General features: G+C 35.2%; 1 protein-coding gene across 3 annotated transcripts; it reads left to right on the top strand.

The window, feature by feature from the left end:
* On the top strand, nt 1–16,623 carry LOC147069845 (apolipoprotein D-like). Of its 3 annotated transcripts, XR_015071189.1 has the most exons (8): nt 1–351; nt 8,022–8,244; nt 9,662–9,813; nt 12,638–12,815; nt 14,044–14,416; nt 14,657–14,770; nt 15,229–15,445; nt 15,812–16,622. XR_015071189.1 is itself a non-coding variant. In XM_085950610.1 (5 exons), the coding sequence occupies exons 1-5, from the start codon at nt 229–231 to the stop codon at nt 14,190–14,192; spliced, it is 825 nt and encodes a 274-aa protein (XP_085806736.1). In that variant the 5' UTR covers nt 1–228; the 3' UTR covers nt 14,193–16,623. The 3 variants fall into 3 exon arrangements, 1 of the variants encoding a protein (XP_085806736.1); XR_015071188.1 differs by having other exon boundaries at nt 14,657–15,445; XM_085950610.1 differs by having other exon boundaries at nt 14,044–16,623.
* Nucleotides 16,624–16,839: the final 216 nt, after the last annotated feature.

Raw genomic sequence — 16,839 nt, 5'->3', positions numbered from 1 at the left:
AGTCAATGTCGCGGCAGTCGGCTTGACGCGCACACAAATTATTTATCTCTTTATAAACAAAGTGACAGACATTGCCGTATAAAACTTAGGTTATTCATTCATTTGTTATTTTATTTGACAGTGATTTGAATCTGGAACATTTTCATTTCAAATTATTTGACGTTTACTGTGCCTAGTGTTTTTTTTTTTGTTTTAATTTGATTTAGTGTTGATCGAGATAACGCAGAAATGGCGCGATTGTCGTGTTTTGTGTTTATTGTTTTCGCTGCAATTGGATCTACATGGGGACACACGTACCACCTGGGTCGGTGTCCTGAAGTTACGCCAATGCATGGATTCGACATGGAACGGGTAAACAAAATTAAATATTAAAATAAAGGTAAATGTGCCGCAGATGCCGTCATGAGATTTTATAACTTTCTTTTTAGACCTAACCAAACCTAACCTAACCTAACATAACCTAACCTAATCTAACCTACCCCAACCTAATATTACATAATATAATCTTAGTTTTTGATAATGATGCATCAAAATGTATGAAAATTTTCCATTAACAATTATAGGATCGAAAATTCTATGCGCCGACAGAAAAAGGTGTTTATTATAATTGTCTACATGGAATAAACTGTTTTTGTAAAAAAAAATTAAAAGCTCATGGCGGCCATCTGCGGCACAAATACCAAAATAAATTGTTACTATATAATCTAACTGTTAATAGGACTGCGTGACAGAGGTGAACGATGGAGGTTTCTGTTGTGAATGAACTGTGCAATAGGCCCGTAGCGTTACAGAATTAAAGCGGCCAAATATTTAATTTATTAGGTAACCGTCTAAAACTAAAATACAAAAATCCACTGGAATCCTGCACTCTAAAGGAAAAAGTTAACGAACTGAAGCGCTCGATAATTTTCTGAAGAGTGTGTTGGATTTTTTGTTATATGGCCTATCTAGCTAAGACGGTCAAAATATTTTTTCCACGAGCGGAGCGATACTTTTACAAACCGTAACGGCAGTCCGGTGCCCTCCGGTCATTTCGAGCCCTGCTGGAATCACATACATACTTACTCATTTACATTAAATTAATAATTATACAAACATATATACACGTTTAAGAATCTATTAGTGTGGGGAAAATATTAAAATAAATAAAATAATTAATAAACACTAATACGACTGGTTTCACAAGAAATTTGAGAAAACATGATGTAGTGTTTGTGGAAAGAAGAGTGGAGATTCCTCGGTTATACCAATATATAAACCATTCGGATCCGCTTCAGCGCATCTATTCTATACACAAGACTGCTTTTGGCCGCTACAGCAGCTATCAAGGGTGGGGTTGTATCGAAGTATTACAACTTATTGTAACATTTACAATAAGTTAGCCGTCTAAAAAGTCAAGACTGTCTATCTCGCTCTAAAATTTACCACAGCCAAATGAGATACTATTAAAATATAGCACTTATTGTAACAATCACAACTATCTTATTGTAATTGTTACAATAAGTTAGTGCTAATACTTCGATACGAAACTATTCTAGATGGCTGCCGCAGCGGCCGAAAGCAGTCTTGTGTAAGTATAGAATAGATGCGCTGGGGTCACTACCGACTAGGTGCCAGCCGAAAAAACCAAAATTTTAATAATTATTTGGTATAAGTCGGTTGTGGGGAAGCCAGCGACAAACACATTTAGAAAATAGCCGATATACTGGATTATTTGTTAGGTTAGGTTAGCTTAGGTTAGGTTAAGTTAGGTTCGGTTAGGTTAGGTTAGGTTTTTATTCTTGAATTCATGAATTTTATCTCCATAACCGACTTGTACCAATTATTTTATTTTAATGAAGATATTCTTGGGTAATACTTAGAACAAACATTCTTACATATTTTAACTATCTATTCAATATATGACATTCTGAATTATAGCATAATATATAGAAATATATATATAAAACGATAATTCACACAGGATAAACAAGTGTAATACCTACATGCTAATGTTTATAAACGTTTGCGTCCAGTTTGTATTACTTATCTCGTATTTGTTTTCTCATTATTGAAACGTAAAAAATCATAATATTGTTATGTTGTCGTTTTGACGTCATCAAAATGTTAGATAATTTTAAATATACATTAGTGGGTATCTGCAGACTGCAGTAATTTGCTGAAATAAGTAACGTAGTAGGCCAAAAATGAATGTAACAAAGATAATACTTCTATTTTGATTTATCTGATTGACCAAAAAATAAATTGATCGACCAGGTGGAGACCTACATTTATCTGGCACTTGGATACGCATTTCATGTCACAACAATAATAATTAAAATCGTCGTAATTAACTTAGATTCCCGTAGCTTAATTGGAAAAGCATACTGGCCAGGGCTCGAAATGGACCAAAGTACACCGGAGCGCCGTTCCTGTTCGTGAAATCGGTAAAATTGTCGCTCCGTCTCGTGGATAAAATAATTAGACCGTCTGAACTAAATAGGCCATATAATACAAAATCTAACACACTTATTTTTATGAAATACACACAAATTTGATAACTACGTAAACATCTTCAGAAGAGCGCTCCGGTTCGTAAACTTTTCCATTTCGAGCGCTGATACTGGCGCGAATCCAGCAGATACAGGTTCAAGTCCAGTCGGGTGTCGTATTTTACCACGTTTTTCGTAGCTCGTATTCTTGTTTGTCCGGTAGTTGTTTATCCAGTACAAATCTTGCAATCGATTTCTAACTAACTCCCCGACTAGTTAGACATTTGAAACTTTTAGAATATATCAGAACACGATGCCAATACATTCTTTTAATACTTTTAGCCATCTTTAAGTAGAATTAAATTCATATTCAGTTAATTCTGTTTTGTAAGAAAAGTTATTTCGGAAGAAATCCGTAATCCAATCCACTATTATTGGCTATGGAAATCAAAATGACATTTCAGTATTCTATATTTGTTTGTTTGTTGCAAAATAGCAAAAAAAAATATTTGTTGACAATTGCCTTATTTGTCCTAAATTATTAAGACATAGAATTGTCAAGTTTATATGATTCAACAGAAAATTTAAAAACGTGGTAAATAAAACGTTCTTTTTATCTTGTAATTATTTTTCTACCAAATGGTTTTTTCTAGTGTGTATATGCATTAGATGTTTTTAAACTATGTATATTCAAATTATATAAAGATACGTTCTCAAATCTTGTGTCTTATTCGTTGAATATAAAAAAAAATAGTTTATTAAATAAATAGTATGTAACCACAGACCGCATGTAGATATGGTCAAAAGTTTAACGTTATCTCAACATGATTTTTTGTTTTCTATAATATCTAATTAGATATGATAAAAGAATTATCGAAAGGAAGCTCAACCATATCTTCCGGTAGAATATAGTTTATTAAAATTAGGTATGGAATAGCAAAAGGATTATGGTTAAGATTGCAAAGAACGCGATGACACGTCCTACCACTATATGGAAGGATCGGGGAATTTCAATTGCCACGAAAATTATGCTTGTGCAAACATTAATGTTCTCCACATTTTTGTTTTATTTTTGTATATTTATTTTTGCGACTGGACTGTATACATTTTGAACTTATATTATTTACTATCCCAGTGTGTGATAATAATTGTACTATAAACTTCATTTCATACTCCAAAACTCGGTATTCGCCACTGATATCTGATGGGTTAAACCAGGGGTAGTCAACTTTTTTATACCTACCGCCCACTTTTGTATCTATAATAGTAGTAAAATTTTCTAACCGCCCACCGGTTCCACAGTAATGGTGATTTATAAAGTAGGGAAGTAACTTTACTTTATAAAATTTATAAAGCAGAATTACAGCAAGTTAAAGCATATAATAATAATTACTTACCAAATACTTTATGACAGACTTTCGCTAAGTTTGGCAGAATAAATCTTCATAAAACAACTTACTGTAATTAAATTTATCTTTTTATGTTTACTTTGCATACATAGAAGAATGAAGTCTGATGAAATTAAATTTAATTAATTAAATTATTAATGAGATCCCTGAAGCTGATGCACAATGAAAATGTTTTTAAAACCCTTACCACCCACCATTAAAGCTGGAACGCCTACTAGTGGGCGGTAGGGACCAGGTTGACTACCACTGGGTTAAACCATTTCCGAATAATGACTGAAGAGAAAGCCGATACATTCCTGGTCCTACCTTTCCGCCCCTCCCGTTGTCTATGGATGACCTGTCATTGTCTATGGAGTGCTCATACTGACGCGTCTCTCATGTTCACTTATAGATGAGTTAAATGATAATTAATACACAAGCATTAATACACTTTCTACAAATGTAATGCATAGATCAATGCTACATATTTTTTAGAAATCGATATTACCACCGGTTTTTGTGTGAAGGACTGGTCTGACTTTGACAGCTGATGAATAATAGGAATGTATATTATTTATAAATAACACTAATAGTTAATATATTTGATGTGAGAATTTTTTAAATTCAATTTGAAACGAGAAAGGGCGAATCAATATGTCAAGCAATCTGGGATTTTATTTTGACAGCTGAAAAGTGGACCACTCGTTGCTTGTGCAAAAAGTTATGCTCAGGCTTTATTAATCTAAAGATGGCGCTGGTTAAACCCTTTCATAAACAAATTGATTGCTCCAGAAAGCCTCATAATAAATAACATATAGTGACCGCTGGGATTTCGTAGTAGTGTTGTAATTATAACCGTTTATGAAAAAACCAAATAAACTCGTTACAACACGTTCGATAACCGGTTTCTGAGGTCAAATACGAGGGTGGGTCAATAATTCCTTAGAAAAAAGCATTAAAACAGTTTTTATTTTTGTATTTTTTTTTTATTTCTCAACATAATCTCCTTTGAGCTCAATACACTTGGTTAGACGTTTCTCAATTTTTTTTAAACCGTCAGAAAAATAAGTTTTCGGAAGGTCCTCAAAATAAGCATTTGTCCGATCGATGACTTCTTCATTTGAAAAAAAACGTTGTCCACTTAGCCATTTTTTTAAGTTTGGGAAAAGGAAAAAGTCACTGGGGGCTAAATCTGGCGAATACGGTGGGTGGTCGACCAATTCGAACTTCAATTCTTCAATTTTAGCCATTGATCGTAAACATGTGTGAACACGGGCATTGTCCTGATGAAAGAGGATTTTTTTCCTGTTTAAATGAGGCCGTTTTTCTTCAATTTTGTTTTTTAGCTGGTCCCATAAAGATGCATAATAATCCCCTGTTATTGTTTTTCCTTTTTCCAAATAGTCAACGAAAATAATTCCACGTGCATCCCAAAATACAGTAGCCATAACCTTACCAGCTGATTTTACGGTTTTCGCCTTCTTTGGACATGGTTCGCCTTTCACAATCCACTGCTTTGACTGTTCTTTCGTCTCGGGAGTATAGTGGTGTATCCATGTTTCATCTATAGTCACAAAGCGACGAAAAAATTCATCCGGATTGCGTTGCATGAGCGACAACAGGGCTTTAGAGGCCACCACCCTATTTCGTTTATTGTCGACTGTGAGCAAACGCAGAAATTTTTTTCATGCCCAATTTGTCATGTAAAATAGAAACGACGCTACCTTTTGAGATCCCTGTAACCTCAATTATCTCACTCAACTTTAATCTTCGGTCACTTAACACCATATCGTGGATTTTATTGATCATTTCTGGTGTAGTCACCTCTACAGGACGTCCTGAGCGTGGTTCATCCTTTGTTGATGTACGACCACGTTTAAATTCATTTAACCAGTTATAAATAGTTGCAAGTGAAGGAGCAGATATGCCGTGAACTAAATCCAACTCATTTTTTATTTCCTTTGCTGTTAACCCTTTTATATTAAAATGTTTAATAACAGCTCTAAACTCAATTTTCTCCATTTTTGTAAACAAGCAATTTTTTTTTTTAAATGTACGAGAAACACACAACAACCCGACCAATCTGATTGAAACTTCGCAGCATACTGAATCGGTAGTGCCGCTGCATGAAAACAAACCGCTTACAGTACTAGTCGCGCCACCTGTCGGCTTTTCTAAGGTCTTATTGACCCACCCTCGTACTTACAAAAGCTGACTAACCCACTGCAAAATTATGCAGAGCAAAATATTTACAGTAATTTTAATGAATTCGCATCATAATTGTTTAACTTAATTAATTGATTAGATTGCCGAATGCCTCCTGCGCTTCTATTCTATACGCAATACTGCTATCGGCGGCTATCGAGGGTAGTTTATCATATTTATGTATTGAGGTATGTATTATATTTGGTACAATAAGTTAGTTATAATTGTTACAATACGTGCTATGTTTTAACATCACCTCTCTTGGCTGTGTTTACATAAATAACCATGTTTGATGAAATCGCTTCGGATATTGATATATTCCACTTACGTGAGAGTGAATTTAGGTGGACGTTCTTTTATAAGTTTTTAAGATAGGGTCTATTAAAGTTCACTCTGTGTGCTTCCATCTACTTTTATTTTTGTTATTTTATTTTATTTTATTTCTTTTCTTATTTTATTTCTTATTTCATTACTTATTGTATTATTAACTCACATTTCTCTGTATTTTTATTTTTAAAAATTATTAACACTTATTTTATGTCATGTCGTGAACGCTTTGAATTTATAATTTGGTATGTTCATTATATGTAAAATAAATAAATTTGAATTTGAACTTTTAGAGCGAGATAGATAGTTTTGACAGTTTAGACGGCTAACTTATTGTATCAATTATAATACCTCAATACATAAATATGATAAACTACCCCCGAAAGCCGCCGATAGCAGTCTTGTCTATAGAATAGATATACTGATTGCCACAATAAGAAATAATTCTCATGAATCATATACGGATCGATAGCTTAGAGGTGAAAGTACTCACCAGGACAGAATTCGAGACTCTCTCGGCCCAAAAAAAATATATTATTGTTTAAATTCAGCAATTGTATTGAAAAAAATGAAATCAATGAAAATGTCTGATTTCTTTCTTATATGTATAACTTATGGAAAAACTATTTTAAAATATTATTTTTTATTCGCATTCATGGACAATTTTTGATTTTTTTGTTTACAGAGCCTTCAAATGCAGCACGCTCGCATATATAAAACCACCCCTTTATAATATAATGCATATTTTCAAATGTATATTCAATACAAATATAAAATATAAATACTTAAGTATACAAAATGTTTGTCAACATTTTGATATAGGTACATATTCTTATTAAGGTTATACCTCAGTTGAGGCACGGTCTAAAAAGATCAAGGCTAGGCGATGCGCGGATTGCGGGTCGCGAGTGCAAATGGCGCATGCCAAACGAAATATAATTTGTCATATAAATCCAACATGCGTCTATTTAATAGCAACCGAGGCCAACTTTGCGGCATTCGAGAAATTTGCAGCGTCGTATGGGGAGCGGGATAGTCTCGACTCTTCTGTAGACTCATCCACTTCAATTCGTGACACTCAGTATGCGGGTACACAAAGCGCTTAATATCAGCGAACAGCAGAGCCAGTCCAAAAAATAAAAAAAATAAATTCTTTCTTAACTTTCTTCTTTCAGCACTACGGTGCATGGTTGCAGCGTCAGTCCCGTGCGGCTCCGTCTCGGGACGGAATGAGCACTTAAAATCACTTCTTTCAGACACGTTTAAAGCGTCATAGAAAGCGGCCGTGCATATCCGCGGCTGTGTATAGATGACGGGTGGTGGTGGGCACTTTAATGTTCTATTAGTAACAATAATAATATATTCATTGACATGTCTTAACACTATAACTGGATATGCGCCCCAATGACAATAGCGTTAGTAAAACAGTAGTGTCTGCAAAAGAAGTGAAATAATCACAAACAACCAGACTTTGAGAAAATCACATAATATACTGTGACCTCACCGGGAATCGAACCCTGAGCCCCCGATTGAAATGCCGGCACCTTACGCACAGTATTACGAACTAAAAATATGATCTAAGTATTTAAGTAATAATAATTTACAATTTTCTCCCTCGGTTCTTTTCCAGATGCTCGGCTTATGGTACGTCATCCAGAAGACTTCAACAGCATCCAGCTGCATCACCTACAATTTCACCAAGACTGATGAACCAAAAGAGTACGAGTTAGAGCAGGTATCCCAGCACTTTGCTCTCGGCCTGACGCCTCTCAAGCACGACTACAAGTACACTGGAACCCTCAAGGTCCCTGACAACTCCATACCCGCCAAGATGATAGTCAGGTTTCCACTGAGTAAGTCAAACTAGTGTTATTAAATTAATAAATTTTTATTCTATACCTTCCAGTAGCGAAGTGTATTCGACATAAATAGTGAAAACAAAATTTGGTCAGTCATAGTTATTTATTTTCATTGAATTAAGAATACAAATGGCAGATGGTATTGGTTAGTTTTTTAAATTAAATTATACACTGCCCAAGCCAAACCATAATAGATAAAAAATAAAATATATTCTTCTATCTATGAAATATATAAAATACTTATGCCATTTTCGTACACAATGAACGCGAGGACGGATGCAATTTCATTAAGGCTATACCTCAGTTGAGGCATATTCTAAAAAGATCGTGGCTAGGCGATGCGCGGATTGCCGGTCGCGGGTACAAATGACGCATGCCTAACGAAATATAATTTGTCATATAAATCCAACATGCATCCATGTAATGTTCTATTAGTAACAATAATAATATATTCATTGACATGTTTTCTTTTTCAAGTAAATGGGTAACGTTTTTAGTCATCGTTAGATGATTTAAGAATTAATGCTCCCGTCGCCATCAAGAAACAAATTGACGTATTCACACCTCGACGTTCGCTCTCCTAATTCCAGCGAGAAAATTATTTGCCGTTTCACTGAAGTATCGTCTTAAGTCATAATTTTGTTTTGTAGACATTTTGATATTTTTGATGGTGAATTAGGGCATTTTTGTATGTAATATAATATAATATAGGGTAGGTTTGGTGTTAGTATTAGTCCTTCAATCGTAAAATCCCTCAACTCTGAGCCTAGGTGCCGTATACTGACCTAAAATTAATAGTTTAGTTATATAATGTTTGAGGCTTTCACGGTTGTTTTTTTTATCGTAGTAGATTTTTGGGTTTCCGCCATAGAGGTATTAAATAAAGAGAGGGGCAAAGAATCGGCTTTCTCATACAACTGAATGAAGCAGGCCAACAATAACCGACAACTTACGAGAAATAGCGACGGGATAAAAAAAAATGCAGTGCACCACGGAGGATTTACTTTGGTCATTATAACGTACGCATATAATATAATGTTAACGTGGAAATTTTGCCACAAATTGATTACCAGCCCGCCTCACCATACTTTTTCACTATACTTGCCTGCTTTACCATACTTTCATATAACCTGCCGCCCCTAGGTTTCCACAGTGTGTCTTTTCATCCTTCTTTACTCGACGTTTCGGGCTCGTTGCAGAGGCCATTATCATATCATCTCTTGATAATGGCCTCTGCAACGAGAGCCCGAAACGTCGAGTAAAGAAGGAAGAAGGACACGCGGTATAAACCCAAAAATCTACTACGATAATAATTTAGTTGATTCCGTGTGTGGGGGTGTAGGACTACGACAACGAAATTAATATTGTTAATTTTGTGTTTTGAACTTGTAAACCTTTTCTCAATTGACAGGTATTGGAGGTAGTGCCAGTTATATAGTATTCGCGACAAATTATAACGACTATGCCGCAATCTTCACCTGCCAGAAGTTGACATTCGCTCATAGGGAGTCTGCAACGATTCTATCGAGAAGGAAGGACCTATCGCCATCAACGGTTGCCAAGGTTGGTCACAAACTATTTATAATTTAAAAATAGAATGATAATTAACTATTAGCATCATTTTTTATATGAATGCCTATTTGGGTTTCATTACTATGATACAACCAAAAGTCAAATTAACATAGACAAGTTGCTTTGGTAGTCAAGGAAAGTTTGTGCATGTGATGGTCCAAGGTAGGGAACTGAAATTATGCAAGAATGCTATTTTTCTTCTCTCTCTTCTTCGTCGTTTCCTCATGTCTGAGCAGTGACGTCCCTAGACAAAATGCCGCCCCTAGGACGCGTCAAAATGCCACCCCATTTTTTAATACAATATTTTTTATCATCCTTTCATGACTCCAATATCTAAGAAATGTGTTGTACGGATACATTACTAACAAAATATATACCACTAAAACATACAAAATTAAATTTATAAATATTTTTCCGCAAATGTGGGGATTTTTTTTGACGTTGGTAATACAGTGGCTTTAGAAGGAGAGGGTGCATCTCTAGTTTGAAGGCCAACACAACTTCTGTGAGCACTGATTAATAAGTTAGCCTTTAGTCAATGACATTATTAATGGACGACGCACTCAATACAGTAGCTAGCAAGTAAATTCGCATGTACAGGTAGACGTCACGCAATTTCCATTATGCGATATCACGCATCGGGAATTTATAACAATATGACCTTTATTGTAATGGCGTTAGAGCAGTGTTTCTAATGTCAATGTTCATTTGAGAGAACCCGTTCGAACCGAACCATTCGGCAGACCCAACAAAAAGCATCAGGAATTTATAGCAATATCACCTTTATTGTAATGGCGTTAGAACAGATTATGCCATTCGGCAGACCCGACAATAAAGTGAGTGTCATTTATTTTTCCAGATGATTCGTCCATATTAATGTCATTGCCTTTAGTTATACGAAAATATGTATGTGTCGTTTATGGTCACCAAGGAGGTCGAAAGGCAACGGAAGTAATCTAGACATCGCAAACCCGACAGTCCTGTTAAACTGTTTCCAACCAGTGAGCTGATTTTTATAATGGAAAGATATTTTCGTTATTACTAAGTTTAGATAGCTGTTTCTATATATACCAAATGATTTTAATCGATTTGCGCCCTTGGAGTAACTGCCGCCCCCAAGCGACACTCAATCTTCCTACCCCCACGGGACGTCACTGTGTTTGAGCATCATGGCCGCCATTAAATTCCGTTATCTTTTGAGCGACCACTTTTTCTACCCCTTTCGAACATCTATTTCTCTCAGGGAAGAGTGAAGGCTGTTCCCAGTTAACTCCTTCACTTGGTGATGCTCTCCTTCTGCGTCAACTTCCCTGGAGAATAGCCAAAGGTTTCTGAAAAACTGCAGAATATGTCTCAAACATATTTTTGAGAGCCGTTCCTTTATCTGTAGTCTCTGGTTGACTGACTGGTTTGTCCTGTGCTCTGTCCAAGAAATAGTAAGCATTCGGCACCAACACCATATTTTGCTCTCAGGGTGCATAGTACGGCGTACTACAATATGGAGAAGCATCGTTTTCGTGGCAATTGAAATTCCCCAATCCTTCTATATAGTGGTAAGATATGTCATCGCGTTCTTCGCAATCTGTCTGCGCCTTCTTATCTCTGCTTCACATCCGCCTTTTCCACTAATGGTCAATGGTCTATACTATTCGTAATAAAGGACCCAAAAACTAATAGTACCAAATTTCAGCATCCTACCTTCGATATTAATTATTCATTTAACTATAAGTACCCATGTATGAGAAAAGAACGAACTTTGAATACGCGAAATTGTTATTTTCGAAAATAGCTTTTTTTTGTATTATCAGTATAAAGATAGATTATATTTTACTATTAAATATGTATTTATTTAATGTATCTATTTTGGTTACATGTAAATTTTATGTAAAACATTTCACCGTGGCACAGTTTATCAGAAAGAAATGACGGTATACTATAATATGGTCTCCAATTTTATTAGATTCAATATGATTAATCATCGCTGATTTTGGCAAAGAATATTTTTATTTTTATTTGTTAACTCATCCTGCCCAAATTTTCTCGGTTAGGTACGTGTAAATTGTACTTATTACATTTCACCGTAGCACAGTTCGCCGCGAGCTTTCTTATGAGAAAGAGATGGCCGTATACTATAAATTACACGTTTTTCGTGGAGCATTGTAGACAATAATGTTCCAATTTTATTAGATTCAATATAAACATTAATTTGATATTGATCGGTTTCAAATATCTGATAAATAACGCTAGCTAACATTATTGTTATCTGATATTCAATTTGATAGGTATGTTCGATTTGATATTTTACCTTACCTAACCTAACCTAGCAAATAATCCAGTATATCGGTTATTTTCAAAATTTGTTTGTCGCTGGCTTCCTGTAGACCGACAAGAACCGTGTTTTATTTAGACAAGAATTTTATGTCAGTACTGTATGACCCAAAGAGGTTGGACGGTCTTTAATATACAGCCATAATACTATATTTCCGATACAACATTTCACGGAGAAGTGTGATACGGCGAACTGCATACGTACAAGTTTTCAGACACTCTATTTTTACGAGGCATGATTTTTTAGTTTTTGTTTTATATCAAATGTAATTGTAAGGAAATTACAAGCCGGTTTCAATTTCAATTCCAAATGAGATTTTGTATCCATCAAAATAGGGATGAACTGTCCTGCACGGATTGATGAGGATTTTTTCAGTCAATAAAATAGATTGATGATTACATTCCTGCCAAATTTCAGCTACATACCTCCAATACATTCAAAAAAACTTTACTGGACTATAAATTTAATATTAATATTTGTTTCTAGCTCCGCACCCAGTTGGAAGGTTTCGGAGTTGACCACTTTGACCTGTCCATCATCTCGCAGACCGACTGCCCGAAGCATCCCAACGGCACCACGGAGGGCGTCAACATCGACATCGACCCGAACACCTTCTCATCCGGCAACGTGGCCGGAGTCGTGAGGAAGGCCGGCGAAAAAATTGGTACACAATTCTCCATAAACTAATCTAAAATTTGACGTTTATCTTGATACTTGTAATAATTTAAATTGGTGATTGATTTTTCATGAAGAGACAGTGACTCCCTCTTACTACAGTGCAATATCATGCTTACCTTACTTTACCTTATTATCTATTCCCTTAGTACCTTGCACAGTGGTGCCAGGGCTCGAAATGGAACGGAGCGCACCGGAGCGCCGTTCCGGTTCATAAAATCCACAAAGTTATCGCACCGTCTCATGGAAATATTAATTTGACCGTGGAAGATTGATATGCCATATAATAAACATTCTAAGACACTTATCTATATAAAATAAACATTCAATTAGATAACTATGTTAATATTTTCGTAAAATTATCGGGCGCTCCGGTTCGTTAATTAAATCCATTTCGAGCGCTGAGTGGTACCCTAGCTTTACTTCACTTCCTCTCTCTTCATACTCAGTTCATACACAATCTACGCTGTCTATGCTCACCCATGAGTTCAACGGATAACCTTCGCCATAAAGAGAATACTCTAAAGTTGTGATCAAATTGAGATGCATGTCACGTCACTGTCACGCTGTCACGGTGACGAATTTAGTCTATGGTTTCGTCATTTTTCAGAATATTTTGAACGATTACCACCTGTCCAAATTCAATTATAGAGAGTGTCAACTCTAATGTAATAGTAATTTAAATTATTATTAATTATTCATGCTACCTAATTTCAATTAATTTTAACAGTTTCTACGTGTATGCACGTTAAAATTACTTGCAATATTATATCCATAGATAATATTTGTACATAACCCTTATAGAAAATACATAGTACCAACCACTAAAAACAAATAACGTGATTTTGACATGATTCGAAAAAGTGTAGATATCTAGAAAATGATAAAACCGTTCAAAACGTCATGCAAGTGTCGATGCAGTGCGGTTCAACGTAAGGTGACCTCATTGTTGTTCTGGTGATTTCGGCAGATTTTGCTAACTGACAATTATCGTTTAGGTTCAAAATGTGCTACGGGGTGGGAGGGCATCAGTCTGATGACATTTTAAACACCAAGAAATCGACATTTACGCATTTTCTCCGTAGCAGCATCTTACTGTGATGTAACGTGATAGTCCGCGACATGCACCATAATATATTTCGCGCTTTAGACCACCACAGATATTTTCAGAGTTCAACGGCCGATTTCTTAACTTTATATTTTGGTTTTATTCCCAGGTGACGGCATCGAATACGTGGCATCAGCCGGAAAGAAAGTCTACAACAATCTGTCAAAGGACAAGGAAGACTTGATCGAAGACCCATCCGATGTTAGCGTGCATGCGAGATCTGCAAACCCTAACAATGATGCAGAGTGGATGCCTTAAAATGGCAAACAAAATGAGTACCTAGTCTTCCTGCCAACAGGGGTTTACTTCAAGCTTGTTGATGCGTTGCCATAGTTACTATTTACGACAACCCAAAACTAAGTAGTTAAAAGATCAACCGTTGATAATCATACGTACCAAACTAATTAAATTGTTTTTGGTGTAAAATAAACAAACATTAAAATGTGTTATGTATTAATGAATCAAGCTATACACAAAACGCGGTATATACAGGGCTCAAAATGGAACGGAACGCACCGGAGCGCCGTTCCGGCTCGTGAAATTTGTAAAATTATCGCATCGTCTCGAGGAAAAAATATGTTGACCGTCTGAGCTAGATAGGGCCATAGAATAGAAAATCTGACACAATTATTTTTATAAAATACACATACGATTTGATGACTATGTAAATATCTTCAGAAAAATTGTCGAGCGCTCCGGTTCGTAAACTTTTCCATTTCGAGCGCTGGGTATATATATTGACTAATTAAATATTCATTATACATTATACATTGGTATTACAATCCAATGCAGTGCTGAAGAGTAGATGTAGGCTGTTAAGATCCGCCACAAATAGTGTACATTAAATTTTGTCAGTCATACGTATTTATTTTCATTGAAATAATACTACAATTTACAGATGGTGCTGGTATGTTTTCAAAATTAAATTAAACCCTGCGAAATACAAGCCATAATAGATAATACTAAAAAAATACTCGTCTATCTATAAACTATCTAAAATTATCCAATTAAATCATACAAACCTTTGTATATTTTATAGACAGAATATTATTTTTATCTATTACAGTTTGGTTTAGGCAGGGTCTAATACATTAAAAAAAATAACCAACAATATGTATATGTATTCTTAATCCAACGAAAACAAAAAAGGAAAACATACGGACGAAAACGTGTCAACAATTTTCTTATCGTCCAAAATATACCAAAACTATTATGGTTTGGTTAAGGTAGGGTTTAATTGATTTTTAAAAACTAAACAACACCATTGATAAATCGTAGTGTTAGTTCAATAAAGACAAATACGTATGACTGACAAAGTTTAATGTGCACTATTTATGGCGGATCTTAACAGCCTACTTTCACCCTTCGCCACTGATCCAATGTGGATCTTGGATGTTACCAGAAGGCATCACCCATGCGTTGCACATTCCCTCTAGTCTGACGCAAGCTCGATTGAAGCAAGCCGAATGCTCCACCTAGCAGAAAAATACTAAGCTTCCAATTTGAGACATGTTAGCCGGCTCTCACATCTAAACTCGCCTCGTCTGCCGCACAGCCATAAATCAAATCTTCCACGAACGTCGATCCAGTGTTGCTTATGTAGACCGTGCAGATCTGCAGAGCACGTGGTCGCATGTAACATTCGAAACGTATAGATATATGGATGCGGCGATTGGCGAGCCGATATAGGAATGACCAATTCGTATGTGTTTGTGTGCGTCCTGGCGTCTTCGACTGGCAGCCCGTCTTGTCATGATTGCAACAGTAGATGTTTTTTTCAAACTAAAAAGTGGCATTCGACCAATCTGTGGAGCTCCATTTGGCAACGTGTGTTTCGTGAATAACGATGACGTCACATCGACGTATTCGAAAGCCAGCTTAGTTTCAATATAATGGTAATACCGAAATCAGATTCGATGTATTTTTATCAATTAAAACACTTAAAAAAAAAATCTCAAATTGCAAGCAAATTGTAAATACATAATTTTGGATCTTTTATAGATAGAAGAATAATGTAACTATTGTGGGTTGGTTTGGGCAGGGTTTCATGAATGTAGAGAACTAACCAAGACCATCTATAATATGTATTAATTCAACGAAAAGAAAATATAAGCATGACTGAAAAAGTGTATATTTTTTTTGTCTGGTCGTCCATTGCATACCTAAATTATTATGGATTGGTTTAATTGATTTTTTAAAACTTACCAGCACCATCTACACATTATAGTATTAAACTTAAATGGCTTTAACGATTTTCAAACGTATGTGAAATATAAAAACATTCACAAATTCTGTAAAAAATTGAAAAAAGGATAACACAAACATGAAAAAAACATACAACTTCATATTCCTTCTTCAAAAATAATTGAATGCCATACAATGTAACGCAAAAATGTTTGATTGATGTATTTATAGTCTAAGGTTTCATCTTATATAGATATATGACATAGTCCAAATATCATTAATGTTCTGATTTAATATACTTAAGTAAAATAAATTGTTATATTATGCACCTACGTATATAATGTTGTAAAAAAATTGTCTTTATGACTGTCTTTTGTAGTTCATTACTTTAAATTTAAATGGAAAATTTCATACCATCTAAGTCCCATATTACATGTATCTAAATGTGAATATTGTTTAATATCAAACAAAATATAATTTATTTGAAGCAAGACATTTAACTTTAATGTTGTTTTTTTTTTTTTTAACAAAATGATAATACCAAAGATGTTGAAGAAACTTTCTTTAATGTAGATGCAGCCAGAATATGTTACGAAAGTGAAGCAAAAAAACTAGATTTATTTGGAAATTTACAAAGCACAGCCAGGGCTCGAAATGTTCCGCTTCGTGAAATCGGTAAAATTATCGCTCCGTGTCGTGAAAAAATAATTTGACCGTCTGA

The sequence above is a fragment of the Rhyacophila brunnea genome, unplaced genomic scaffold (assembly GCF_057557595.1).
Source record: "Rhyacophila brunnea isolate RB1 unplaced genomic scaffold, BYU_Rbru_1.0 scaffold_23, whole genome shotgun sequence".
NCBI lineage: Eukaryota > Metazoa > Arthropoda > Insecta > Trichoptera > Rhyacophilidae > Rhyacophila > Rhyacophila brunnea.
The sequence above is the reverse complement of the archived record's forward strand: the minus strand, read 5'-3'. Positions and strand labels throughout refer to the sequence as shown.